The sequence below is a fragment of the Ranitomeya imitator genome, chromosome 2, assembly GCF_032444005.1.
Source record: "Ranitomeya imitator isolate aRanImi1 chromosome 2, aRanImi1.pri, whole genome shotgun sequence".
Classification (NCBI taxonomy): Eukaryota; Metazoa; Chordata; class Amphibia; order Anura; family Dendrobatidae; genus Ranitomeya; species Ranitomeya imitator.
Window position 1 is genome coordinate 227,723,592 of NC_091283.1, and position 27,263 is coordinate 227,750,854.

The 27,263-nt window shown below is 49.0% G+C and overlaps 1 protein-coding gene across 1 annotated transcript; it reads right to left on the minus strand.

Moving 5' to 3' along the window:
* Positions 1-848: 848 nt before the first annotated feature.
* Positions 849-10,046, minus strand: RPL36A (ribosomal protein L36a). Its single transcript, XM_069748670.1, has 5 exons — positions 9,905-10,046; positions 9,611-9,716; positions 7,977-8,044; positions 3,147-3,269; positions 849-915 (listed from the first exon to the last, which is right to left on the minus strand). Exons 1-5 carry the CDS (start codon positions 9,971-9,973, stop codon positions 895-897), a joined length of 387 nt encoding a protein of 128 aa, XP_069604771.1. The 5' UTR covers positions 9,974-10,046; the 3' UTR covers positions 849-894.
* Positions 10,047-27,263: the final 17,217 nt, after the last annotated feature.

The following is a 27,263-nucleotide window of genomic DNA, read 5'->3' on the forward strand; positions in this document are numbered from 1 at the left end:
GCCCTTGTGAGGTAATCTCAAATGGGGGTGGCGGGGTGACAGCTCAGGGTCCGATAAAAAAATCAATCCCAATTATCATGGGTGTTCATGCAGAATTACATCAGGTATGCAGGGGTCCTGTTTATCAACTGCCAAAATTAAGCACTCTCATTTGGCAAAACTGAAAAGTCTGATCGGTGTAGTAAATACCCTTTTATGTAACCGTTTTATGCTGTATTGTTTTGTCCCCCTTGTAAAGTCTTTTGTATATTTTTCAGAAACACTGTCTCTTTGGATTAACTATAAAATGTAATAGTTCTTTCTGTAAACTACACCTTGAAGCCATAAGCTACTGTAAGCTGTGTCCAATTGACAGACAGATTGGTGATGGCGGCAAGTAGTCTGGGGTTATCGGAGAGTTAGCTGTGACCATACCGGGGTGTGTTCACATATTCCATGTGTTGGAATCCAGAGGTGTATATGCCATACGCTCACCATTAACTTTCCAATGCCGGCCTAGTGGTGCAAACAGGCTGCAGCCTTCTCCGTTGATAGTCAGCCAATTGTAGAATTGTCTGGACATTAGGAGGCAGAGAGAGCAGTTCGCTCCAAAGATCAGTGGGTGGTACTCGTGACCCTCCCAGGGATTTGTGGGAATAAGGAAGTCCTGTCAAATTAATATTCCCTGATCGTGACCTTTTCTAATATAGCCAAAGATAGTATAAGATACATTAGGTTGGACCAGTCCCAATTACTGCATACCTTTCCCCCTCCAGTCCATGTAGTGGCACCACCATTACTATTGTTATGTATAGGATTGCGTTCTGTATTGCAGCTCCCAACCAAAGAAACTTTCACAACTGTAAAAATTTATTTTGACAAATTTTATTTCAGGCCAATGATTCTCGATTCAGTTTAGAACTGGATGACTTGTCCCTGAAAAGTAAAAACAACATTTTAGTTAAATTATTAAAAATAACAAAGAGCAATTGTAAAAATTCTATTTGTGAATCTACTTAAACCCATCAACTCAGAAAGCACCATTTCACTGCAAATATAGCACAATACGCAGTAGCATCACACTGCTGCCAGCCACCTTCCTAAATGTGCAGCAACTGGGGGTGTATCACGTTATTTCCACCCAGGAGGCCTCAGGGAACGCCATCAGTCAAAGGGGACGCCCTTCGAGCGGAGTCATGGCTCACAATGCTCTAGAGCAGAGGTCCCCAACTCCAGTCCTCAAGGCCCACCAACAGGTCATGTTTTCAGGATTTCCTTTGCATTGCACAGGTGATGCAATTATTACCTGGGCAAGACTAAGGAAATCCTGAAAACATGACCTGTTGGTGGGCCTTGAGGACTGGAGTTGGGGACCTCTGCTCTAGACTCACCTAGCCAAATCAGTTCTGATGCTTTGCACTGATGAGGGGCAATACCTTGAATCCCTATCTGCAAACTGAGATTCGGATTTGGCTTTTATCCCAAGTTATGTGGCAGGGCTCGTTAAAGAGTCGATAATGACTTGTAGGATTGTGGGTTCCTACAATTGGTGCCATCGAGGCTTAGTCTTTCCTCTCTGGAGAGGTGAAACAGTTAATGTGTCATTATTCCCCGAAGTGAAGAGCAGTTACAGGTGACTCCACAATACACCATTACTAGCACACAAACATGCCAGAACTGCCTTATCGGAGCTTCCTCACATCGCCCCACCTGCAGTAGAAGGTAGTTTGCCACATGCTGATGTAGCAACCACAGCCGACATCCCAGAATTTTAATAGACATCACTTTTTACACAAGCCTGATACTGCCATAATTGTGCTAACCTGGGGAATCACAATTCCAGGTGTCTTTATAGCCCAAAAGAAAAAAAAAAAAGCCGCAAAAGCAAAACCCCCAAATACAATTGTGTTTTCCTTTTCACAATTTAGTTGGGATGATTTCCAGCACAGTAAATGGAAAAACATCAACATTGCCCTCCAAAACAAGCGAGTTGTAGTTTTGACATACATCCATTTTACCATTCACTGTACTGGAAAGAAAAAATACGAGTGCAGTAAAATGTGGAAGAAAAAAAGTCTTACAATGCAAACTGTTGGGTGTTTGATTTTATGGGATTCATTTACTGATATAAAAAAAAAAAAATTGACCTGGTGCCCAGGTTACTAGGATTACAGTGATCCCAAACATGGGAATATTTTATCTTAGATTTAAGTGCTAGTGAACGTGCTGAGATGAGGCGTTATTGGGGCATGCTCGGGTGGTAACAGTGTCGCCAGCGACAGACACTGCCGACCAGCCCAATTATTACTGAGGCACGCTCGGGTGCCAACGGTGTCTGCAGCGTGCTAGAACATGGTCGAGCCTCTGCGGCTGCTTGTCTCACAGCAGATTTATGACGGTCGACCAGACATGCAACTGCCGGGACTCAAACATGTTACTCTAGCACACTGCAGACACAGTTAGCACCCGAGCATGATCCAATAACACCTCATCTGGGCACTCATCACTATTAAGAGACTCAAAAAGAAAAATTAATTAAAAAATAATTTCTCTTGTGCCGTTATGTTCAGAGACTTAGGTTTAGCCGTGAGGGGTTAATTTTTGCAACGTCAGTCGACATGTTTCTTTTACAACATTTATGGACACTGCGATACTAAATGTTTATAATGTCTTTTTGTTGATGGGGCGAAGGGCTGGCGGGTGATATAGATATCTATGTATATCCACTGCAATTCATTTAGGAGACTTGACCCAGAAATCAGCTGATCACTGCACTACTGTTTATAGTATAGGGGTATGGTAAAGACTGCAGTCTCCTACGCACGCCGGCCCAGAACTTTCCAACATACTCCCAGCAGACAGAAACCCAATTAATGGCTCGAGGGTGGGGTGATCAGTGCTTTAAAGGGCAGCATTAGAAAAAGGATTGAGAAGGAAAGGCCGAGGTGTTTTTTCAAAATTATTTTCCAGAAACAGAAGCATTGTTTTCTCGTGAAAGTGGTAAAGAGATGATACTTTAGTTACGACGTTGCTGTATGTGACCTTACAAGCCTGCACCTCCTGAAGGGCAGACAATGTTGTAGTGTTATTAATCTGCAGAAAGGATTGCTGGGAAAATGCTTCAAGCCTTTCAGTGTTCTGTCGCTAAACACAGAAATCTAGCTTACCTTTCTCTTCTTGTCTCCACCGAGCTCGAAGTGTTTACATCTCTTTATGGCCAACATCCTCTTGGAGCGGCAGTTGGAATCCACACACTCCAGCCTCAGCACAATCTTCTTGGTGGTCTTGGCCTAGTTAGACAGAATGACAATTAAACCCTTTTGTGAATGGGCAGATTTTCCTTTTTTCTCCCTTTGTCTCAAGGGCCATAGCCATGTGAGAGCTAAACGCCCATGAGGCTGTGACGTTCCTTCCAAGGGAGCCGCAGACGGCCACGAATCAGGATCTGTGCCATACAGAAGTGCATTGTTGGCCCAGTAGCCATCTACACCGCTCACAGGAATAAGTCAGAACTCTAGAAAATAAAGCCAAGCGTGCCACGTCACAATCACTGCTCAGGAAACCGTGAGAATGAGGGGATGCAGCAGCTCCAGCAGCGAGGGGTGCAGATTCTCAGAAGCCTCATCCGAAAAGGAGGCTTTTTTTGTTTGTTTTAAATCAAAACAATAAAAAGCCAAGTTATAACTTGAGAAAGATGGAGATGATCTCTAAAGATGGTTACTATCTTCTGCTATATCAGTGTCATGGCATCATCACTCCTCCCACAGTGGCACTCACGGCTCTTTCAAGGTTAAGGTGCACATAGCCTCAGAGATGGATATTTTGCTATAGCAAAAAAAAAAAAAAAAAAAAAAACTCAGCAATTTATTGTTTATGAAAATTTGCAGCAATTCTTGAGATATTAACACTTGTTTACAACTGATCGCCTGGGAGACCGACCACCGCTGTGGTCCAAGCTTAGAAGGTAACGGTGTGCTCCAGCAACCCTTCCAAGCTCTTAAACAGCATTTACAAGCTCAATAGAAAAGCGCTTGTAAGCACTGAACATTCTGCTGACCGGCCTCAGTGGTCGTTCTCCCAAGGCTACAAGCTGGAAACAAAATGTTAATATCTCATGAATGGCAGGAGAAGTTACTAGTAAAAAGTATCTGACAGTACTGGTCATGGAAGTAAGAATAACCATGAAATATCTGTCCTTCCAAAAGTTGCAAGATGATACAACCGCATTGTGTAATATAGTCATAATCCACAGAATGGGTGAAAACCATGGAGAATTATTCAGTTAAGACTTACGGCAGCGATTTCCGCAGCTGAAAATCAGTTTTAGGCTAGGTTCACATTTGTGGTTGAGTCCACAGCGTTATCGTCCGCAAAATGCATGAGAACGCTGCGTTTTTTACCCGCGTCAGCTTACGCATGACGGAGAAAAACCCGCTGCGTTTGCATTTTTTATGTGCATGCGTTCGATATTTCCAGGAGGGCATGTATAAATCAGTTCCTGGACATATACGGTAATGAGTTTTTTAATGCACTCATCCGCATGCCTGCGCATATGAGGGAAATTTGCCCCCTCAAAAATTCTAAGATGGTGGGTTAGCTGCGCCCAGGAACACATCCCGAAAAGACGCATGTGTAAGCAAACACATGCACATGTGTGTACAATGCTAAAAGATATGAAATCAAGATGCATGCGGATGTATGCGTCAGAAACGCTGCAGACGCAACCGCAAATGTGAACCCAGCCATATTCACCTGAATGGGTTGTTTTAGCAGTGAGCCAAGAGGTGACTATGTTGCCCCAGGGTCTGGCCAGAGCTGCAGCACCTCCTACCACACACGCTGACCTGTGCTACAAGTGTTCTACTACAGGTTCCTAGCAGTGTATCAAAAAGGTGGCCACTTTATATTAAAGGGAACCTGTCACCCCGAAAATCGCGGGTGAGGTAATCCCACCGGCATCAGGGGCTTATCTACAGCATTCTGTAATGCTGTAGATAAGCCCCCGATGTTACCTGAAAAAGGAGAAAAAGAGGTAAGATTATACTCACCCAGGGGCGGTCCCGCTGCTGGTCAGGTCGGATGGGCGTCTCCGGTCCGCTGCAGCGCCTCCTATCTTCTTTCCATGACGTCCTCTTCTGATCTTCAGCCACCGCTCCGGCGCAGGCGTACTTTGCTCTGCCCTGATGAGGGCAGACAAAGTACTGCAGTGCGCAGGTGCCGGGCCTCTGACCTTTCCGGCGCCTGCGCACTGCAGTACTATCCTCTGCCCTCAACAGGGCAGAGCAAAGTACGCCTGCGCCGGAGCCGTGGCTGAAGATCAGAAGAGGACGTCATGGAAAGAAGATAGGAGGCGCCGCAGCGGACCGGAGACGCCCATCCGACCTGACCAGCAGTGGGACCGCCCCTGGGTGAGTATAATCTAACCTCTTTTTCTCCTTTTTCAGGTAACATCGGGGGCTTATCTACAGCATTACAGAATGCTGTAGATAAGCCCCTGATGCCGGTGGGCTTACCTCACCCGCGATTTTCAGGGTGACAGGTTCCCTTTAAAAAAAAAAAAAAAAAAAAGTATGAATGAGTTTATTTACAATCATTTTAATTGTAACTTATTTTCTATTCCCGGAGAACCTATAAAAGTGAATAGGACAACGTTGCATATCTGCAACAAGTAAATCCACCCCAAAGGTATGTGCGCACAATGGGATATATTCTGGCTAAGTGTTTAAGTGTTTTGTAAAGTAGCAGAGTTTGGGCGCAATCTAAGGCTTCGCTGATCTGAGATCTTACACTACTCCACCTGGAGCAAAATTAGTGGCAATGTGTAAAGACAGCTATGCATGCCTGTCTCCAGCAAGCTTCCGCATCAAGACCACTTGGAAGCAGGAACTATTTAATAAAAAAAAAAAAAAAAAAAAAAAAAAAAAGATTCAGGTAAAACATGGCTGACATTCCTGGTGCAGCTTCCTACAGCACAAATTACGCGGGCACGTCAGTGTAAGCCACCGCGGGCACATACCCAAACACTGCAACGCAAGGCCTTCAACTTTCAAAAGGAACTTGAGCTACTAGTCTCAGATCTGCTCACAAATGATGGATTTAAGGTACCGTCACACAACGATTTCTTTAACGATATCGTTGCTTTTTGTGACGTAGCAACAATGTCGTTAACGAAATCGTTATATGTGACAGCGACCAATGATCAGGCCCCTGCTGGGAGATCGTTGGGGAATGATCAGAACCTTTTTTTCGTCGCTGATCACCCGCTGTCATCGCTGAATCGGCGTGTCGCTGAATCGGCATGTGTGACGCCGATCCAGCGATGAGTCCCCGGGTAACCAGGATAAACATCAGGTTACTAAGCGCAGGGCCGCGCTTAGTAACCCGATGTTTACCCTGGTAACCATTGTAAAAGAAAAAACAAAAACAGTACATACTCACATTCCGGTGTCTGTCACGTCCCTCGCTGTCAGCTTCCCGCACTGACTGAGCGCCGGCCGTAAAGCACAGTGGTGACGTCACCGCAGTGCTTTATGGCCGGCGCTCACACAGTCAGTGCGGGAAGCTGATGGCGAGGGACGTGACAGACACCGGAATGTGAGTATGTAGTGTTTTTTTTTTTTTTACAATGGTTACCAGGGTAAACATCAGGTTACTAAGCGTGGCCCTGCACTTAGTAACCCGATGTTTACCCTGGTTACCCGGGGACTTCGGCATCGTTGGTCGCTGGAGAGCTGTCTGTGTGACAGCTCCCCAGCGACCACACAAGGACTTTCCAACGATCACGGCCAGGTCGTATCGCTGGTCGTGATCGTTGGAAAGTTGATCAGTGTGAAGGTACCTTTACTCTCATCCACAAGAAGTCAGTGGAAATTGACTGTTAGTGGATTAAAAATTCCCAGCATTGTTCATCATTCATCCAAGTCTACCCTATGCAAAAATGCTAGTTAGCCTGCACTCAGTGATATGGTGTAAACTTGGGACTAAAAGGTCTTTTGGGGGGTTATCTACAACATTACAGAATGCTGTAAATAAGCCCCTGATGCCGATGGCCTTAGCTTATAGGCGAATTTTGGGGTGACAGATTCCCTTTAAGGTGACTTTACTCGCCATGCATGGCTGCCCAGTGCCGGTTATCGGCAGAGTTCACATCGCCTCAACAGCACTGCAGCCAACCACCGAGTTCAGCGATTCACACAATCAAATGTCAGTAGGAACAAGACTCAAAGATAGCGAGTATGGTTTAGTTTTGTGGAGATTGTTGATCCCTGGCTCTTGCATATACAAGCAACCTAATACAATATTAGTAAACAGTTAACAAAACTAGATTATGACAATCACTTGAAAAAATAACGATGTATACTCAACTGACTATATCCTCAGTGCACAATATGCCAGTACTGTGAGATCCAGACCGAGCATGAGGCCCTATAACAACCAAATAGGACAGGGGGAAAAATAGATTGTTGGCAATGCCAGGATAAAAAGCCACCCGTGTGTGCAAGGAGACTGGTTAGATTAGAAACACGGACCATATTAGCTCTTGCCTTTATGCTTCATCCCGCTTGGCTAGATTCTCTTGCATATGATCATTACCTGTACTGTGCTGGCAGCATACATCCCGGATCTCACAGTACTGGTATATTGTGCACTGAGGATATGGCAAGTGGAGTCTACATAATTATTTTTCAAGTGATTGTTGAACTATTGGCAGAGTTATTGGGATAGTAGGTATTGCACTTATTATGGATCTATTGTTAGAGTCCATTATTTTGGCCTTTTAAGTGTTTTTAATTGTTTAATAATAAACAATGTATTCACTTGTTTGGTGATCCCTGGCTCTTGCATATACGTTTTTCTTGTTGATCATGTTCTAATGGCTATGCATTAGGTGATCCCAGTAGCATTGGATGGTGCCCGCTAATATACAGTGGAGCATAGTCGGTGCAGCCAGTGAAATGCAGCTTTACACTTCTCAGCCAATACCATACAATATTCACCTTTTTCCGGAAGATGGGCTTGGTCTGTCCTCCGTAACCGCTCTGCTTGCGGTCATATCGCCTCTTTCCTACAGATTACAGAATCATCATTATTCCATAAAGTAAAAAAACATTGGGGTCATCTGTGTGTAACAGAGCACAAACATCATAAGCTTATAGAAGCTGCCATAGAACTATTATTATTGCAGAACTATTCTCAGAGGTTTATTATCAGGATTACGTGCACTCAGGAGAGAAGAAATAACAGGTATCAGAATGTCGTGGTCTGATGACAACGAGCTGCTGAGCAGCCAGGATCCGTGTGCCTCCACAAAGCTGCCAGCCACTGATGGGACAATATGAGGAGCAGCAGTGACGAGCACCGATGCAAACAAAGCCTTAGAGGGTCTGCACTACTGGGACAGCCCTTCTTAAATGCTATACTCCCCAATGTAAAATAACGCCCCTATATTCACCTGCTGCACAGGCACCATTCCAGCGATGCAGCTAACCAGCGCCTGAGAACTCACATCTTCCCCGGACATCCAAAGCTCAAGGAAGAGTGCTTCAACTGCATAGCAACGGCCGACTGGCTGCAGGGCTCACATGGCATAATATCACGCAAGTCTCAGGAAATGTGGCGCCACCATGGCTGGAGTCGGTGGGGAGGGGGGGTACTGGAGGGACAGGGGCATGTGTTTTACAATGGGGAATATAGCATTTAAGAAGTGGTTGTCCTAGTAGTGAACAATGCCTATAAAGCTCTCCCAACGCCTGTGTAAATCTGTTAATATACTCCCTGATCACCAGCTTCTCCAGTACCAGTGCCGCTCCTGACTTTACTCCATCTCCCAGGATCACACTGGGGTCTGTCCTAGTTGGAGGCCGCTTTTACAGTGTATTTATGTTGCAGAGACTCACATCTACAACATAATCAGAAATACTGCGGTCTGGAGAGATGCGCCACATGTCCGTCTCTGCATGAACGGTGGACATGCGATGTCTTGAAATCTCATCCATTATGCTGTAGCATCTGGACGTTGCAGGTTGGATGCTGCACAAGTACAGAGCGTCAAACCCGCAGCAACTCCAGAACGTGGGCACGGAGCCTAATGTGGAGTCACCAGCAGAGCCAGACAGGATGCGGCCTCACAGTGCTAGGTAACAGGAAATCGGGCACTGCAGCGGCGGCACCATACAGTCTGCAGCACGCACGCAGCGGCCTCCCCCGGGCACACGCACGCAGCGGCCTCCCCCGGGCACACACACAGCGGCCTCCCCCAGGCACACGCAACGGTCTCCCCCGGGCACACACACACACACAGCGGCCTCCCCCGCGCACAGGCGCACACACACACACAGCGGCCTCCCCCGCGCACACACACAGCGGCCTCCCCCGGGCACAGGCGCGCGCACACACACACACAGCGGCCTCCCCCGCGCACACACACAGCGGTCTCCCCCGGGCACAGGCGCACACACACAGCGGCCTCCCCCGCGCACACACACAGCGGCCTCCCCCGGGCACAGGCGCGCGCACACACACACACAGCGGCCTCCCCCGCGCACACACACAGCGGTCTCCCCCGGGCACAGGCGCACACAGCGGCCTCCCCCGCGCACACACACAGCGGCCTTTCCTCTGCCTCCCTCACCTTGCGCGTACAGCGAGTCCTTCCCCTTCTTGTACTGCGTCACTTTGTGTGGCTGGTGCCGCCCGCACTTCTTGCAGTAGGTCCTCCGGGTCTTCGGGACGTTCACCTGCCGATAAGAAGCCGGGTCAGTGGACACAGTACATACTCCCCGGTAATGGGGAACGCCGGATGGAAATAACCGCTACACTAATCCATGGTGTTCAGCGGCTCAAACCAGTCACGGTACACGGGGGGAAGCGGGGCCACACATGGAGGATGGCGGCAGATTGCAGCCGCGCCGCGAACACCACTCACCATCTTGGCTGACGCCGTAAGAGAGAGAGCCGGAAGCGGAAGTTGTATAATAAGCCCGGCGCTCACCATAGAGACGGCTGCTGGATAGAGGGGACAGCAGGAGCGGCGGCACGTCACGAATGACTTCCTGATTCTGGAGGACCCGAGATCAGCAGACAGCGGGAGGGAGCTTCAGCCTCCTACACATTTGTGCCATATTCACCAACTATCCGAGCAGTCAGGAGAGAGAGAGTCTCGGGGGGGATCCCGGAGAGAGGCGAGAGAGAGACTCCGGGGGAGAGAAAGGATCCCGATGGAAAGAGAGGCTCCGGGGCGAGAGAGGCTCCTGGGGGGAGAAAGAGACTCCGAGGGAGAGAGGATGCCGGAGAAAGAGAGAGGGTCCAGGGCGAGAAAGAGACTCCCGGAGAAAAGAGAGAGAGAGAGAAGGTGCCGAGGCGAGAGAGAGGATCCAGGAGAGAGAGGATACCGGAGAAAGAAAGAGAGGTAGGGTCTCGGGGTGAGAGAGACAGAATCCCGGAGAGACAGGAATCTCAGGGAGAGATTATCCTGGAGAGAGAAATAGGATCCTGGGGGGAGAGAGGCTCCCAGGGAAAGAGAGGGATCCGGGGCGAGAGAGAATCCCGGAGAGAGGCTCCAGGGGAGAGACAGGATCCCAGAGGGAGAGGATCCTGGAGAGAGAGAGAAAAGCTCCTGGATAGAGAGAGGCTACCGGGGAGACAGGCGTCTGGAGAGAGGCTTTGATGAGAGAGAGGATCACAGACAGAAAGGCTCCCGGGGAAAGAGAGGCTCTGGGCAGAGAAAAGATCCTGGAGAGAGAATCCCTGAGAGAGGTTCCCAGGGAGAGAAAGGATCCCGGGGGGGAGAGAGAGGATCCCAGGGACAGAGGCTCCGTCCCAGATCTCACAAGGATTTGTCGCATACCCTGATCCGCCCCCTAGGGGCTCCTCACTTGCGTGAAATACGTCCGAGTCTCGCAGGTTAAAACCCTGCTCTGCCGCCGGCACTCCAGAGCGGAGCGTGCGGCCGCACAGCAATACATGGAGCCGCACGCTCTGCTCCCAAGTGCCGGTGGCAGAGCCGGGTTTTAACCTGCGAGACTCGGCCGTATTTCATGCAAGTGAGGAGCCCTTATGTGCAGTATGTGACACTACCAGTAAGGAGTGCAGTCTGCTGGTACCACAAGAATCCAAAAATCAACAATATAACATCCAATAAATCCCCAGACACAACGTCAGTTGGAGCCGCACTCTGTCTTCAGTACACTTACTGTCTTAAGGTACCTTCACACTGAACGATATCGCTAGCGATCCGTGACGTTGCGGCGTCCTGGCTAGCGATATCGTTGAGTTTGACAGGCAGCAGCGATCTGGATCCTGCTGTGACATCGTTGGTCGGAGCAGAAAGTCCAGCACTTTATTTTGTCGCTGGATCGGCGTGTGTGACGCCGATTCAGCGATGTCTTCACTGGTAACCAGGGTAAACATCGGGTTACTAAGCGCAGGGCCGCTCTTAGTAACCCAATGTTTACCCTGGTTACCAGTGTAAACATAAAAAAAACACTACATACTTACATTCCGGTGTCTGTCCTCCGGCGCTGTGCTTCTCTGCACTGTGTAAGCGCCGGCCGGAAAGCAGAGCACAGCGGTGATGTCACCGCTGTGCTTTCCGGCCGGCGCTCACAGTCAGTGCAGAGAAGCACAGCGCCGGAGGACAGACACCGGAATGTAAGCGCTTAGTAACCCGATGTTTACCCTGGTTACTGGCATCGTTGGTCGCTGGAGATCTGTCTGTGTGACAGCTCTCCAGCGACCAAACAGCGACGCTGCAGCGATCGGGATCGTCTAGATCGCTGCAGCGTCGCTAAATGTGACGGTACCTTTACAGTTTTGTAAGTTTCCAGACATTCATGTCTCGACGCACTTCCCCCCCACTGCTCCTATGGGTTCATCAGGGGACTATCATGTACACCAGGGGTGGGTAATTAATTTTCCCGAGGGGTCACATGAGAGACCATGACTGTTGTGCAGGGCAGAACCAATAGCTTGACATTCTGCTCAATATTTATTAATATTAATTGTATCACTTAATATTGAGCATGATTAAGTATACTGACAACCCCTATATATCTTTGAACCCCCCCACAGCCCCTTATATGCGGCATGAGCCTCACACAGCCTCTCTATATACGGCATGAGCCCCACACAGCCTCCCTATACAGGGCATGAGCCCCACACAGCCTCCCTATATAGGACATGAGCCCCACACAGCCTTACTTAAAGGGAACCTGTCACCTGAATTTGGCGGGACTGGTTTTGGGTCATATGGGCGGAGTTTTTGGGTGTTTGATTCACCCTTTCCTTACCCGCTGGCTGCATGCGGCCGCAATATTGGATTGAAGTTCATTCTCTGTCCTCCATAGTACACGCCTGCACAAGGCAAGATTGCTTTGCGCAGGCGTGTACTAAGGAGGACAGAGAATGAACTTTAATCCAATATTGCAGCCAGCATGCAGCCAGCGGGTAAGGAAAGGGTGAATCAAACACCCAAAAACTCCGCCCATATGACCCAAAACCAGTCCCGCCAAATTCAGGTGACAGAGTCCCTTTAAGTGCAGAGCTTTCAGAGAAAAGTCATTTGACGAACGGAAGGCCTTCCCACATCTGCTAGAAATGCTGCTCTTCAACATCCCACTTCGAACTGGCCACAGCCCAAACCGCTCTCTCTTGGAAAAGCTCCACTTCTCACCAATCGCACATTAACAGTTCCCATCACCAGATCACACATATAGCAGGCAGCTTTTGTTTTGGCCAAAAGATTTTTTAAGCCTCCACCACGACAAGGTAGACTCTTTTGGTTGGCTCTGTATACAATGTATAGTGTACAGGTAATACAGTGATCCAGATGACATTATACACGCGAACTCTGCATACAGTATTAGTGTACAGGTAATACAGTGACATTATACACACGAGAACTGTATATATTCTACAGGTTATACTGTGATCAATGACATTATACAAAGCTCTATACTGTATTTAGTGTCAGTGTAAAGGTAATACAGTGATCACTGGTGAAATTGTACACAGGACCGCTGTATATAATATACAGTGTACAGTGTCAGTGTACAGGTAAAACACTGGTGTCTCCGCAGTGTTGGATGTTTTGGTCTCCCCGAGGCCAATCATCTGTGCCTTTATAGCCTTTTTACTAGGCACTGCTCCTAATAGCCAGATTCCTACTCCACACTGATGAGGGGCAAAACCCCGAAACAGCTGTCTGTGGATGGATACCATGCTTGGCATAGGTGGCTTTCCTTCATAGGATGCTGCCCTTCCCGTGGTTGTTCCTTCCCGGGGAAAGGCCTGGCTATTCACTGCTTGCGTCGAGAAACACGTGATGGTGTCTCCGCAGCTTCTTTACATGCATCTGCATATTTCCCATAAGGGATGGGGGCAGTGTTCTGGAATCACTGCGTTGAGAAACACGTGATGGTGTCTCCGCAGTGTTGGATGTTTTGGTCTCCCCGAGGCCAATCATCTGTGCCTTTATAGCCTTTTTACTAGGCACTGCTCCTAATAGCCAGATTCCTACTCCACACTGATGAGGGTCAAAACCCCGAAACAGCTGTCTGTGGATGGATACCATGCTTGGCATAGGTGGCTTTCCTTCATAGGATGCTGCCCTTCCCGTGGTTGTTCCTTCCCGGGGAAAGGCCTGGCTATTCACTGCTTGCGTCGAGAAACATGTGATGGTGTCTCCGCAGCTTCTTTACATGCATCTGCATATTTCCCATAAGGGATGGGGGCAGTGTTCTGGAATCACTGCGTTGAGAAACACGTGATGGTGTCTCCGCAGTGTTGGATGTTTTGGTCTCCCCGAGGCCAATCATCTGTGCCTTTATAGCCTTTTTACTAGGCACTGCTCCTAATAGCCAGATTCCTACTCCACACTGATGAGGGGCAAAACCCCGAAACAGCTGTCTGTGGATGGATACCATGCTTGGCATAGGTGGCTTTCCTTCATAGGATGCTGCCCTTCCCGTGGTTGTTCCTTCCCGGGGAAAGGCCTGGCTATTCACTGCTTGCGTCGAGAAACACGTGATGGTGTCTCCGCAGCTTCTTTACATGCATCTGCATATTTCCCATAAGGGATGGGGGCAGTGTTCTGGAATCACTGTGTTGAGAAACACATGATGGTGTCTCCGCAGTGTTGGATGTTTTGGTCTCCCCGAGGCCAATCATCTGTGCCTTTATAGCCTTTTTACTAGGCACTGCTCCTAATAGCCAGATTCCTACTCCACACTGATGAGGGGCAAAACCCCGAAACAGCTGTCTGTGGATGGATACCATGCTTGGCATAGGTGGCTTTCCTTCATAGGATGCTGCCCTTCCCGTGGTTGTTCCTTCCCGGGGAAAGGCCTGGCTATTCACTGCTTGCGTCGAGAAACACGTGATGGTGTCTCCGCAGCTTCTTTACATGCATCTGCATATTTCCCATAAGGGATGGGGGCAGTGTTCTGGAATCACTGCGTTGAGAAACACGTGATGGTGTCTCCGCAGTGTTGGATGTTTTGGTCTCCCCGAGGCCAATCATCTGTGCCTTTACAGGTAAAACACTGACTCACCAGTGACGTCACTAGGAGAAGTCTTTCGTGTTTGCTTTTCGTCTTCATCTAGCACAGACAACCATCACTTCTAGCCAGGGCTCGTCTCTGCATGAAATTGCACAGTTTGCTACAGCACCGCTTGTGGAACACATCACTTAATTTTTTCCCAACTTCTAAACTACACCAGATGAAGAAAAAAAGTAGTGTCGCTCTGCACAGTAACAGGAACGCCTCCCGCATTTAAAACAGTATCCTCAAAAAATTAATTAAATACATCATTGCAGTAATAATATCCCTTAATTAGCCCTTATGGTAATAATATCCCCTATCCTCAGTATCATTCCTGGCTCCAGCCAAATGTTCTCCCATCCTGCCCTCATGAATATCGTATCCACTCTGCCCACATGTGATGTCCAATCCATCTGTCCCATGATCCTGTCCCATCTTTCCCGTGATCCTGCCCCATCTGTCTCCATTGTATTCATCCTGCTCAAAATCCTGCACCATGTGTCTCCATCCTGCCCCATGATCCTACACAATGTGTCTCCATCCTGCCCCATCTGTCTCTATCTTGCCCCATCTGTCTTCATCCTCCATGATCCTGCCCCATCTGTCTCCAACCTGCCCCATAATCCTGCCCCATCTGTTTCCATCATGCCCCATGTCTTCATCCTACTTCCTGTGCCTCCCATCCTGCCCCATCTCCCATTCTGCCCCATGTCTCTCAACCTGCCCGTGTCTCCCATCCTGCCCCCCCTGGTCCCCCATCCTGTCCCGTGTCTCCCATCCTAACCCCCTGTGTCTCCCATCCTGCCCCATGTCTTCCATTCTGCTCCGTGTCTCCCATCCTTCCTACCCCCTGTGTCTCCGTACTTCCTCCTGTCTCCATACTTACTCCTGTGGCTCCATACTTCCCGTGTCTCCATTCTTCCCCCTGTGCCTCCATACTTCCTCGTGTCTCCATTCTTCCCCCATGTCTCCATACTTCCCCCTGCCTCTCCATTCTGCCCCGTCTCCATACTTCCCCGTGTCTCCATACTTCCCCCTGTGTCCCCATACTTCCCTGTCTCCATACTTCCCCCTGCATCTCCATTCTGCCTCGTCTCCATACTTCACCCTGTGTCTCCATACTTCCCCGTGTCTCCATACTCCCCCCCCTATGTGTCCATACTTCCCCCTGTGTCTCTATTCTTCTCCCTGTATCTCAATTCTTCCCCCTGTGTCTCCATTGTTACTCCCGTGTCTCCCATTCTGTCCTGGGCTTGCCGCTTTCAATAAAAAAAACTTTCTTCTTACCTTGCGGTGCTCCTGCGGTGACGCTCCCTCAACAACGTCCAGGCGCGCACTCGCCGGTGAATGACAATGACGTCATACGCCGGCGACGTGCGCGCTGACATCAGCTGCCAGCCTCCGATTGGCTAGCAGCTTTTCTCGGACGCAGGTTCAGTTACTGCACCGGCAGAAGCCTTCTGCTGGGGCCCGATGACCAGAAGAGAGGGTGACCGATGCGGGCCCCGTCTAGTCATCAGGCCCCATATTCCAGTCATGGCAGTAATGCCCTGATGGCAGCCCTGGTGATATACTATACATTTATGTATTATGTGTCTATGTATTGTTTCTGTGTGTTAAATGCAACAGGTACAGTATATGTGAATAAAGTCTTCACTGGGGGATGGGCTCAGGGGTCAGTCCCATCCTGGATCTGTTACAGTATCAATGACATGAGGTCGCCTGTCAAAGAATACAGCTCGTGATTTAGTGACAGTGTTCCCCAGCTCTGAGCTCTCTGGTCGGTGCTGTGTGTGGATGAGAATCCTACACCAACCAGATAGCACAAAGCTCCGGGGTCACAGTCAGTAAATCACTGCTTCTAATCTCTGACTGCAGCCCCTGCCTCCCCTCTTTACTCTGCTAAAAAATAGGACACATTCAGACCCTTCTTTACCTCCTGTTCAGGGGGTGATTGAGGTCCTGCACACAACTGCAGCTTCCCTCCAGCCACGAGTGTGCAGATGCCGTTCTGCACAGGCTGCAAGTGTGTGCAATGCAGAGAGCAGGCATCTAGCAGGTGCCAGACAGGAAGAGCCGGGAGGAAGAGCATCTGTAAGGCTACGTTCACATTGGCGTTCCGCCAATGTGCGTCGCTGTTGCGCCGGCGACGCGCCGGCGACGCAGCGGCGACGCAGCGGCGACGCGCCCCTATGTTTAACATAGGGGACGCGTGCGTCGTTTTGGTGGCGTTTTTCGCCACGTGCGTCGTTTCCCACGCTAGCGTCGGACGCAAGAAAACGCTACATTGTAGCATTTTCTGTGCGTCCGATTTTCGTCAAAAACGACGCACGCGTCGCAAAACGCGCGCGTTTTTGCGCGCGTTTGCGCGCGTTTTTACGTGCGTCGCGCGTTGCGTCGCCGACGCAGGGCGGCGCAACGCTAGTGTGAACCTAGCCTAAATAAGACGCGAGATGCTTTCACACATAGTTGTGAAAAGTAAAGAAGCCTTATTGTTGGTAAGTGACGGTGACCAATCCCCTTGCCCCTGGTTCTCGGTGAGCTGAAGCAAAGGGGGTAGGGGCCCGAGCAGCCAGCATTTCCGGGCCCCCCTCTTTCCTCCTGCCCCCTCCCTCCACCCCCCCCTGGGCCCCATACACCAGTAAGGGCAGTAATGCTTTGATGGCGGCCCTGTCTGGGTGTGTAGTCCAGGAAACTCTCAGGCAAGTTGGGCACCAGTCCAGAACTCCTCTTTTGTATGCCTCTCCTGGCCATCTTTGTGCTGGCTACCTCCTCTCCTGCCCTGCGCTTGCCACCCAGTGTCCCAAGCCAGTGAATGCTGGTCTTTTCGGGCTATGTACTCCCTGTCCCCTGGACCCTCTGTGTTCACCTTTTCGGCAAATAGGTGCAAGTTTGGCTGCTGCACCTACAGTCACAGCAGCCTCCGAATTGCTAGCTGGAGCCTGAAGGTTTCCCACTAGTTCAGGGGCCGGTCCCCTACTGTGGCCTGGTTCCTCCACTGGACGGCTGTCGGCATGGAATGTAGTTTTGTTGCTACCCGTGCCTCTGGAACCCTTTCTAGCTTCCTGGGAGCTTCTTGCTTAATTCCTTCTCTGTTCAGTGTCTCAGGAGCTGCAGCTCCACTTGCTTTCTCAAATTCCCTGTGTCTCTCACTCTGTATGTCTTAGCTCCCCCCTCTTTCCTACCTTCCTCCACCCACACCCTCTACCCATTAACCCTCTCCAGCCTGGGTTGAGGCCATCCTTCCTTAGGGTACGCCCAGGTGCCCTGACTGGAGAAGTGTGGTGTTTGATTCAGGTGTTAAGAGTTCCATACAATGCTCCCCTTTTACCAAAGAGTTGGGATACTACACCTCTGGCTGAGAGGCAGTACCACCTCAACAACCCCCCGCCCCCTCCCCAGGTCTGTGTGGCCTGTGACTGCATTGATCTTTTGACATTGAGGGCATACCATCCCCTATCTCCCGTGTTCCGGGTAAATGTCAATTGGTCTCCTGGTTAACGGTCATGATACGGGTGTCCCTTTAACAAAAGTGACTCCTTATCTTTGCGGTTCACAAAAAATTCTGAAGATTCTCCTGGTTTTCTAATGAATCCCCATAATTTAAATCAGACCGCAATACCTTGTCTAATTGGATCCCTATTGGTGGGTCTGACTTTGCGAGTCTATGCTTTGGCCTGAATATTTAGTTTTTCCATGGCCTCCCACTGAGCTCTGCGCTCTTGTTTTTCTGCCTCCAGTTTTAATATTTGCTGCCAACAAAAATCTTCCTTACTAGTAGTCTCTATGTCGTTAGCTCCTGCTTGGGCCTCCTCTGGGAATCCCATTAGTTCTGTCTCTGGGTAACTCCAGTGAATTGCCTCCCTTTTTCGATATGCCCCCAGGGACAAGGGTTCGGGAACCATTGGTTCTTTCAGGGCACCCCCAAGGTCTGTCATGCGGTCCCAGGTTACTTTTTTCACTACCTGGCTGGGCGTTAGGGTCGGCCGGGGTCTTAGAGGTCCCACCAGGGTCTCCTCTGCTACCTGGTCAGCATGCATACCTGCTTTCCCGGTGCCGGTCTCCTCCTGCGGCTCTACTGGGGTCGAGGGAGCTGGCTCAAGGTAATTCATAGTCACCGCCATCCTCTTCAGCAGTGCCTCCTTCCATGCTGCCACCTCTGCCAGCTGCGACCGTAGGAGTTGTTGTGCCAACTCCTCCATCTCAGCGCCGAGGAGCTCTGGATCCAACACTGTCATCTGGTCCGGGGTTTTATCCTGTCGGTCCAGTAAGTTCACGTCTCCTTCCACCTGCTTCTGCGGCTCCTCACTGCCGCCCGCCATTGCATCCACCAGGTAGCATGCAGTCATGCTGCAGCCACGCTTTCCCGCGCTCCATTCTCCTTCTCTCTTCCATGAGCTCCACTTACCCTCCAGCCATCTCTGAAGGCGGATCCGTCCTCCTGATGGACTAGTCACTTTTTCATTCAAGTCCTCACAGTGTGTGGGTCCAGCCTTTGAGCCCATCCTCGGGCTCAACCCATCACAGCACATGTTCTCAATTCCTCACTTGCCACGCGCTGCAACGATGGCGGCAATCAAACAATTCAGTAAAGTTCATGGCGCACAGGAACCGATTTTTAGGGTCGTTCCATCCTATTCCTGACGCCAAGTTTGGAGGGCCCGCTAGGAACGTGGGGCACTCGATACTGGGTCCGTTGGTACTTAAAGGGGTGGTCACAGTGGCAGTGACCTGGTTTGTGGCCCTAGGCATCCAGTTAAAGGGGAAGTGAATGAAAGTGTAAAATAAAGTCTATTAAGGAAATGTTTGTGATGCCACCTGTGGTTTTCGGCAATGGAGATGTTAGCTGACGCTGCTGTGCAGTCCTCTGTGGCAGATTATAATGCAGCTGAGTTGTTAAAGCTCTCCACAGGTAGAGCTTGGTCCCCAGGGCAGTTAGTGGTGTGGGTGGCAATGTTGCTAGTGGCAAATAGTGGTGCAGGGTAGGTGATGCCGGAAAGAAATGGGAGGACGCAGCATGTTGCAGTTTTCACAGATTTACAAACAGTTCGGGCCCCCAGTCGGGGTGCTGTGTCCTCCGGGTGGGAAGTCCAGCAAGTTGGGCACCTGTCCAGAACTCCTCTTTTGTATGCCTCTCCTGGCTGTCTTTCTGCGCTGGTTACCTCCTCTCCTGCCCTGCCCTTGCCACTCAGTGTCCCAAGCCAGTGAATGCGGGAATTGTCGGGTGACATACTCTCTGTCCCCTGGACCCTCTGTGTTCACCTTTTTGGCAAATAGGTGCAAGTTTGGCTGCTGCATCCACAGTCACAACACCCTCCGGATTGCTAGCTGGAGCCTGAAGCTTTCCCACTAGTTCAGGGGCCAGTCCCCTACTGCGGCCTGGTTCCTCCATTTGAAGACTGTCAGTGTGGAATTTGCCCCACGGGCGTTTGGTCGCTACCCATGCCTCTGGAACCCTATCAACTTCCTTGGAGCTTCTTGCTTTCCTTCTCCCTTCAGTGTCTCAGGAGCTGCAGACTCCCACATTTGCTCAGCTCCTCCTGCTTTCTCCAACTCCTTGTGTCTCTAACTCTGTGTCCTAGCTCCCCCCTCTTTCCTACCTTCCTCCACCCACACCCTCTACCTATTAACCCTCTCCAGCCTGGGATGAGGCCTTTCTCCCTTAGGGTACGCCCAGATGCCCTGACTGGAGAAATGTGGTGTTGGATGCAGGTTTTAGAGTTCTGTACAATGCTCCCTTTTTACCAGAGAGTTGGGATACTACACCTCTAGCTGAGATGCAGTACCTCTGTGGTGTCTGGACCCTCAGGGATGCCACAATTTCAATTTGTGTTGAGAAATTATTTGTAGGGTTGTTTCCTTCATTCCTTTTTTTGTGACATTAGTTGTGACTCTCCATAAGAACCCACGGAGGAATCTGAAAAATCTTCTGTAGTTGTAAGGCTGGTTTCACATTTGCGTTTTTTGCCGCTGTGTTTTAGCGCAAAAAAAGCATGCGTTTTTTTCCCCTATACTTAACATTAAAAACGCATGCGTTTTTTTGCATGCGTTTTGCCGCTGCAAGCGTCTTTTGTATGCATGCGTTGTGTTGCAGAAATGCAACATGTAGTAAATTTTAGCGGCGTTTTTTTGCGGCAAAAAAACGTATTGCTGTCTATGTAGACGCATGCGTTTTTAAGCACATGCGTTTGATTGCGTTAAAAACGCATGCGTTTTTATAGAAAAAAACAAGAAAACACTGATAAGCCACCCCCCACCATAAAGGTGATAAAGGGATCCTAACCCTAACCCTACCCCTAGGGATCCTAACCCTAACCCTACCCCTGACCCTAGGGATCCTAACCCTACCCCTAACCCTAAAGGGATCATAACCCTAACCCTAGGGATCCTAACCCTAAGGGGTAGGGTTAGGATCCCTTAGGGTTAGGGTTAGGATCCCTAGGGTTAGGGGTAGGTTTAGGATCCCTTAGGGTTAGGGTTAGGATCCCTTAGGGTTAGGGGTAGGGTTAGGGTTAGGATCCCTTAGGGTTAGGGTTAGGATCCCTTAGGGGTAGGGGTGAGGTTAGGGTTAGGATCCCATAGGGTTAGGGTTAGGATCCCTAGGGTTACTAGGGATCCAAACCCTAACCCTAGCTATTTCTGTTTATAGTGGGTTTTCTTGTTGATTCTGATGATTGGCAGCTGTCACACACTTCTCATCATGCGTTTAAAAAACGCAAACGCATGAAAAAACGCATGTAAACGCGTCAAAACGCCGCGTTTGTATTAAAACATGCAAAAACGCATGCGTCAAAAAAAACGCAGCGTTTAACCCCTTCATGACCAGGGGATTTTTCGTTTTTCCGTGTTCGTTTTTCGCTCCCCTCCTTCCCAGAGCCATAACTTTTTTATTTTTCCGTCAATTTGGCCATGTGAGGGCTTATTTTTTGCGAGACGAGTTGTACTTTTGAATGACATCATTGGTTTTAGCATGTCGTGTACTAGAAAACGGGAAAAAAATTCCAAGTGCGGTGAAATTGCAAAAAAAGTGCAATCCCACATTGGTTTTTTGTTTGGCTTTTTTGCTAGGTTCACTAAATGCTAAAAATGACCTGCCATTATGATTCTCCAGGTCATTACGAGTTCCTAGACACCAAACATGACTAGGTTATTTTTTATCTAAGTGGTGAAAAAAAATTCCAAACTTTGCTAAAAAAAAAAAATAAAAATTGCGCCATTTTCCGATACTCGTAGCGTCTCCATTTTTCGTGATCTGGGGTCAGTTGAGGGCTTATTTTTTGCGTGCCGAGATGATGTTTTTAATGATAGCATTTCGGTGCAGATACGTTCTTTTGATCGCCCGTTATTGCATTTTAATGCAATGTCGCGGCGACCAAAAAAACGTAATTCTGGCGTTTCGAGTTTTTTTCCCGCTACGCTGTTTAGCGATCAGGTTAATACTTTTTTTTATTTGATAGATCGGGCATTTCTGAGCGCGGCGATACCAAATATGCGTAGATTTGATATTTTTTTTATTGATTTATTTTGATTGGGGCGAAAGGGGGGTGATTTAAACTTTTATGTTTTTTTTATTTTTTTCACATTTTTTTAAACTTTTTTTTTTTACTTTTGCCATGCTTCAATAGCCTCCATGGGAGGCTAGAAGCAGGCACAACCCGATCGGCTCTGCTACATAGCAGCGATCTGCTGATCGCTGCTATGTAGCAGAATTGCACGTGTGCTGTGAGCGCCGACCACAGGGTGGCGCTCACAGCGACGGGCAATCAGTAACCATAGAGGTCTCAAGGACCTCTATGGCTACAATGGAGACGCATCGCCGACCCCCGGACATGTGACGGGGGTCGGCGATGACGTCATTTCCGGCCGCCCGGCCGGAAGCAGTAGTTAAATGCCGCTGTCTGCGTTTGACAGCGGCATTTAACTAGTTAATAGGTGCGGGCAGATCGCGATTCTGCCCGCGCCTATTACGGGCACATGTCAGCTGTTCAAAACAGCTGACATGTCCCGGCTTTGGTGCGGGCTCACCGCGGAGCCCTGCATCAAAGCAGGGGAGCCGGCATCGGACGGTATAGTACGTCCGATGCCGGTAAGGGGTTAAACGCGTTTACATGCGTTTTTTCACCAAATGCGTTTGCGTTTAAAACGCAAATGTGAAACCAGCCTTATAAATGATGAATCTGAAACATAATTTGTATTGCTAAAAGTAACTTTGTTCTTCATAGTCTGTTTAAATTGTTGTTTTTTAAGAATAGAGGATGTTTTTTTTGTTCCAATCACAAATCCGATTGGCAGTATTGTAAGTAGGTGGCGGGATGCAGTGACGGACATGAGTCATATCAAGGGTTAATAGGTTTTAATAAACAAGGTTTTTACTCCACACAGGGAGATAGGGAAAACATGAGGTAAAATATAGGCAGAATAAGGAAAACATGAGGTAAAATGTACATAGGAGAGTCCAAGAATAAGAATGACGGCTCTGGTAACCACAATTCCTGTGATGAAGTTGTGTCAGAAGCTCCGCAGATTATAACTACTGCTGAGGACTCAACGGTGCCGACAAAGGATGGTGCGGTGTCTTTACTAATGGGGGTTCAGCAAACAACAATACCCCATCTTCTGGTGACATTGGTCGGTCTTCGGTACATTCCACTGCCCCTAGTCCATATACTGTAGTGGCTACTTAATGGTGAGGGCCACAGTTCTGTATGAGCCCAGTGCGGCTCTGCTAACATACGCTGGCGAAGTCAGGTCACAAGTCTCTGAGCCGACATTTACTAGTACAGTCGGGATGTAATAGTCATGCTCCCCGTCTCTTTCAGGCGGCATGCGCTCGGTACTCACGATCCTGTAACGTCTGGCACCTGGCTTTATAAAATTGGCAATGGGCACACACTGCCTGTCTCTCTCTCTGGTCCCCGCTGTTGACGGGGGCGACAGCGGTCCCTGGTCTATGTGGCTCTGATGCACCCTGGACAGAGCCCTCTCTCTCTCTTACTGCTGCAGCACCCGGCTTGGCTCTGCTCTGTGAGCACGGCTGTGCTCCACACGGCTCTGCTCTGGAGGCAATGGGGGCTCCTTCTATATGGCCCGTTGCCACGCCGATAATCTCTGATGAGGGAAGCAGAGCGCGCCGCTCACCATTTTGCGCGCTGCTCCCTACGTTGCCTTCCTCACTGCTCTGAGCCGGCGGATGACTGACTTGCTTCGCGCGCTTTCTGTTGTGAATTCTGCTCTTGGGCTCTCTCCGGTGGTTGTTGATGGTAATGCAGTTGTGCCTGGGCGGCAGTCCTGGAGAGGTGTTTCTGCTAACTGCAATTCAGACTGGGCTATTTAGCTTTGCAGGACTCATTAGTCCTTTCCAGTTGTCAATGTTCTTTTGGAAGTATTGGTTCTCTGCCTGGCCTCTCCTGCTTGCTGCCATTTCAGCAAAAGATAAGTGTCTGCTTCATTTTCTTAAGGTACCTTCACACATAACGATATTGTTAACGATATCGTTGCTATTTGTGACGTAGCAACGATATCGTTAATGAAATCGTTATGTGTGACAGCGACCAACGATCAGGCCCCTGCTGGGAGATCGTTGGTCGCTGAATAAAGTCCAGAACTTTATTTCGTCGCTGGATCTCCCGCAGACATCGCTGGATCGGCGTGTGTGACACCGATCCAGCGATGTCTTCACTGGTAACCAGGGTAAACATCGGGTAACTAAGCGCAGGGCCGCGCTTAGTAACCCGATGTTTACCCTGGTTACCATGCTAAAAGTAAAAAAAAACAAACAGTACATACTTACCTACCGCTGTCTGTCCTCCAGCGCTGCGCTCTGCTCTCCTCCTGTACTGGCTGTGAGCCGGAAAGCAGAGCGGTGACGTCACCGCTCTGCTTTCCGGCTCCCAGACAGTACAAGAGGAGAGCAGAGAAGCAGAGCGCAGCGCTGGAGGACAGACAGCGTTAGGTAAGTATGTACGGTTTGTTTTTTTTTTACTTTTAGCATGGTAACCAGGGTAAACATCGGGTAACTAAGCGCGGCCCTGCGCTTAGTTACCCGATGTTTACCCTGGTTACCGGCATCGTTGGTCGCTGGAGAGCGGTCTGTGTGACAGCTCTCCAGCGACCAAACAGCGACGCTACAGCGATTCGGATCGTTGTCGGTATCGCTGCAGCGTCGCTAAATGTGAAGGGGCCTTTAGGCACACAGGCTGTGTATCTATTTTCTGATTTTCTGTGCTGTTCAAAGTTTCTATTTTGTTCCAGCTTAGACTGTCCTGTTGTTTTCTCAGTCTGGTTGGATTCGCTGGAGTCGCAGATATACTCTCCACATCTTTAGTTAGGTGGTGGAGTTTTTGTATTTTTCTGCTGTGGATATTTTGGAGTTTTTGTGCTGAGCGCTTAGTATCCTGTACTATACTTTCCTATCTAGGTAGAAGTGGCCTCCTTTGCTAATCCTGTTTTCTGCCTGCGTGTGTCTTTTCCTCTCCTACTCATTATTTGTGGGGGGCTGCCTATTCTTTGGGGGTCTACTCTGAGGCAAGTCAGTTTTCCTATTTTATATCTTTAGGGATATTTAGTCCTCCGGCTGTGTCGAGGTGTCTAGGTCTGGTTAGGCACACCCCACGGCTACTTCTAGTGTCTGTGATAAGATCAGGGTTAGCGGTCTGTATAGTTACCACTACTCCAGCGAAGGTTTTTTCATGCTGTTCCAAGGCCGCCTGGTCATAACAGCTTTCTCTTTTTATGTCTCTGTCACTGCGTGCCCTTTATTAGCTCTGCCCACCCTCCTGGGTTAAAGGGTTGGTCCGGCTCCCTCAGGCTTCCCCCTGGCAACCGGGGAAGGTCCGGCTCTGTTAAGCCTTCCCCTGGAAACAGAGGATTCAGCCCCTTCAGTTCCAGACCCCTCACGCAGGTACCCATTGCCTCATTGACCCCCTTACAGTATAGTCCTCTGAGTCCCTTAAAAAATTTTTCTTCTTGATGTCTATAATATTATTCTTTAATTTGGCAAAATTGGATTTAAGTTTTTCATTTAAGGTTGTAAAATCTTTCAAGTGTGTATGAACCTCCAACGATTTTTTTAAATCTTTAATTTCATCTCTAGTTTTATTTTGTTCGCCCTCTTCAAATTTATGATTAATTGCATCAGTTTTAAGGAGCTTTGACTGATTATTGTATTCCACTTGATTTGAAACTCCTCATTGTAATAAGTAGTGGCAATCTTTTTAATACGTAGCCATCTTGGTATCATTTCTTTGTCTGTATATCTTTTTGGGATTGTGTAGTCCCACCAAATTCTCGTTTCCTTGGACATTTTGGCTATGTGCACAAGTTGCAGATTTCCTGCAGATCCGCAGCATTTTTTTCTGTGCAGAAACGCTGCAGATCTACAAGTGATTTACAGTACGATGTACAGTACAATGTACTGTAATGAGCGGTAACGGTGACCGCTCACTACAGGAAGAAGCTGCAGCGTCGGGAAAGACAGGGACTGCACAGCGCCAGGAGCAGGTAAGTATAACGGGGAGGGGGAGCGCTGCGCTGCGCGATACTCACCTGCTCCTTATTTCGGCGCCGCTCCATCTTCAGCTGTGGCGCTCAGGTCAAAGGGCGCGGTGACGTAGTTAGTGTGCGCCCTCAGCCTGAACGTCAGTGCTGGAGATGGAGCGGCGCCGGAATGATCAGTACGTGAATATTGAAAGCGCCGGGGGCCTGAGCGGTGGAGAGGTGAGTATGTGATTTTTTTTTTTTATCACAGCAAATGGGGCAAGTGTCTGTATGGAGCATCTATGAGGCCATAACGTTTGTGCAGCACTATAAGGAGCCATAACGTTTGTGCAGCACTATAAGGGCCATAACGTTTGTGCAGCACTATAAGGGGCCATAACGTTTGTGCAGCATTATATGGGGCCATAACGTTTGTGCAGCACTATATGGGGCTATAACGTTTGTGCAGCATTATTTGGGGCCATAACGTTTGTGCAGCATTATATGGGGCCATAATGTTTGTGCAGCACTATATGGGGCCATAACGTTTGTGCAGCACTATATGGGGCCATAACGTTTGTGCAGCACTATATGGGGCCATAATGTTTGTGCAGCACTATATGGGGCCATAAAGTTTGTGCAGCACTATATGGGGCCATAATGTTTGTGCAGCACTATAAGGGGCCATAACGTTTGTGCAGCACTATATGGGGCCATAACGTTTGTGCAGCACTATATGGGGCCATAATGTTTGTGCAGCATTATATGGGGCCATAATGTTTGTGCAGCACTATAAGGAGCCATAATGTTTGTGCAGCACTATAAGGAGCCATAACGTTTGTGCAGCACTATATGGGGCCATAATGTTTGTGCAGCACTATATGGGGCCATAATGTTTGTGCAGCACTATAAGGGGCCATAACGTTTGTGCAGGACTATAAGGGGCCATAAAGTTTGTGCAGCACTATATGGGGCAAGTGTCTGTATGGGGCCATAATCAATGTTTGTGCAGCACTATATGGGGCAAAATATCTTTATGGAGCATCTTATGGGGCCATAATCAGCATTTGCGCAGATTTATATTGGGCAAATATGTCTATGGAGCATCTTATGGGGCCATTATTAACCTTTATGGAGCATCTTATGGGGCCCATCCTTATCTGTATGGAGCATTTTATGGGGCTCCTGATTCAATATGGAGCGCCCCCAGACACAGGGCCACAGGTTACTCGGTACCGGTCCTCTCTGTCTCAGTTCTGGGGATGTCAC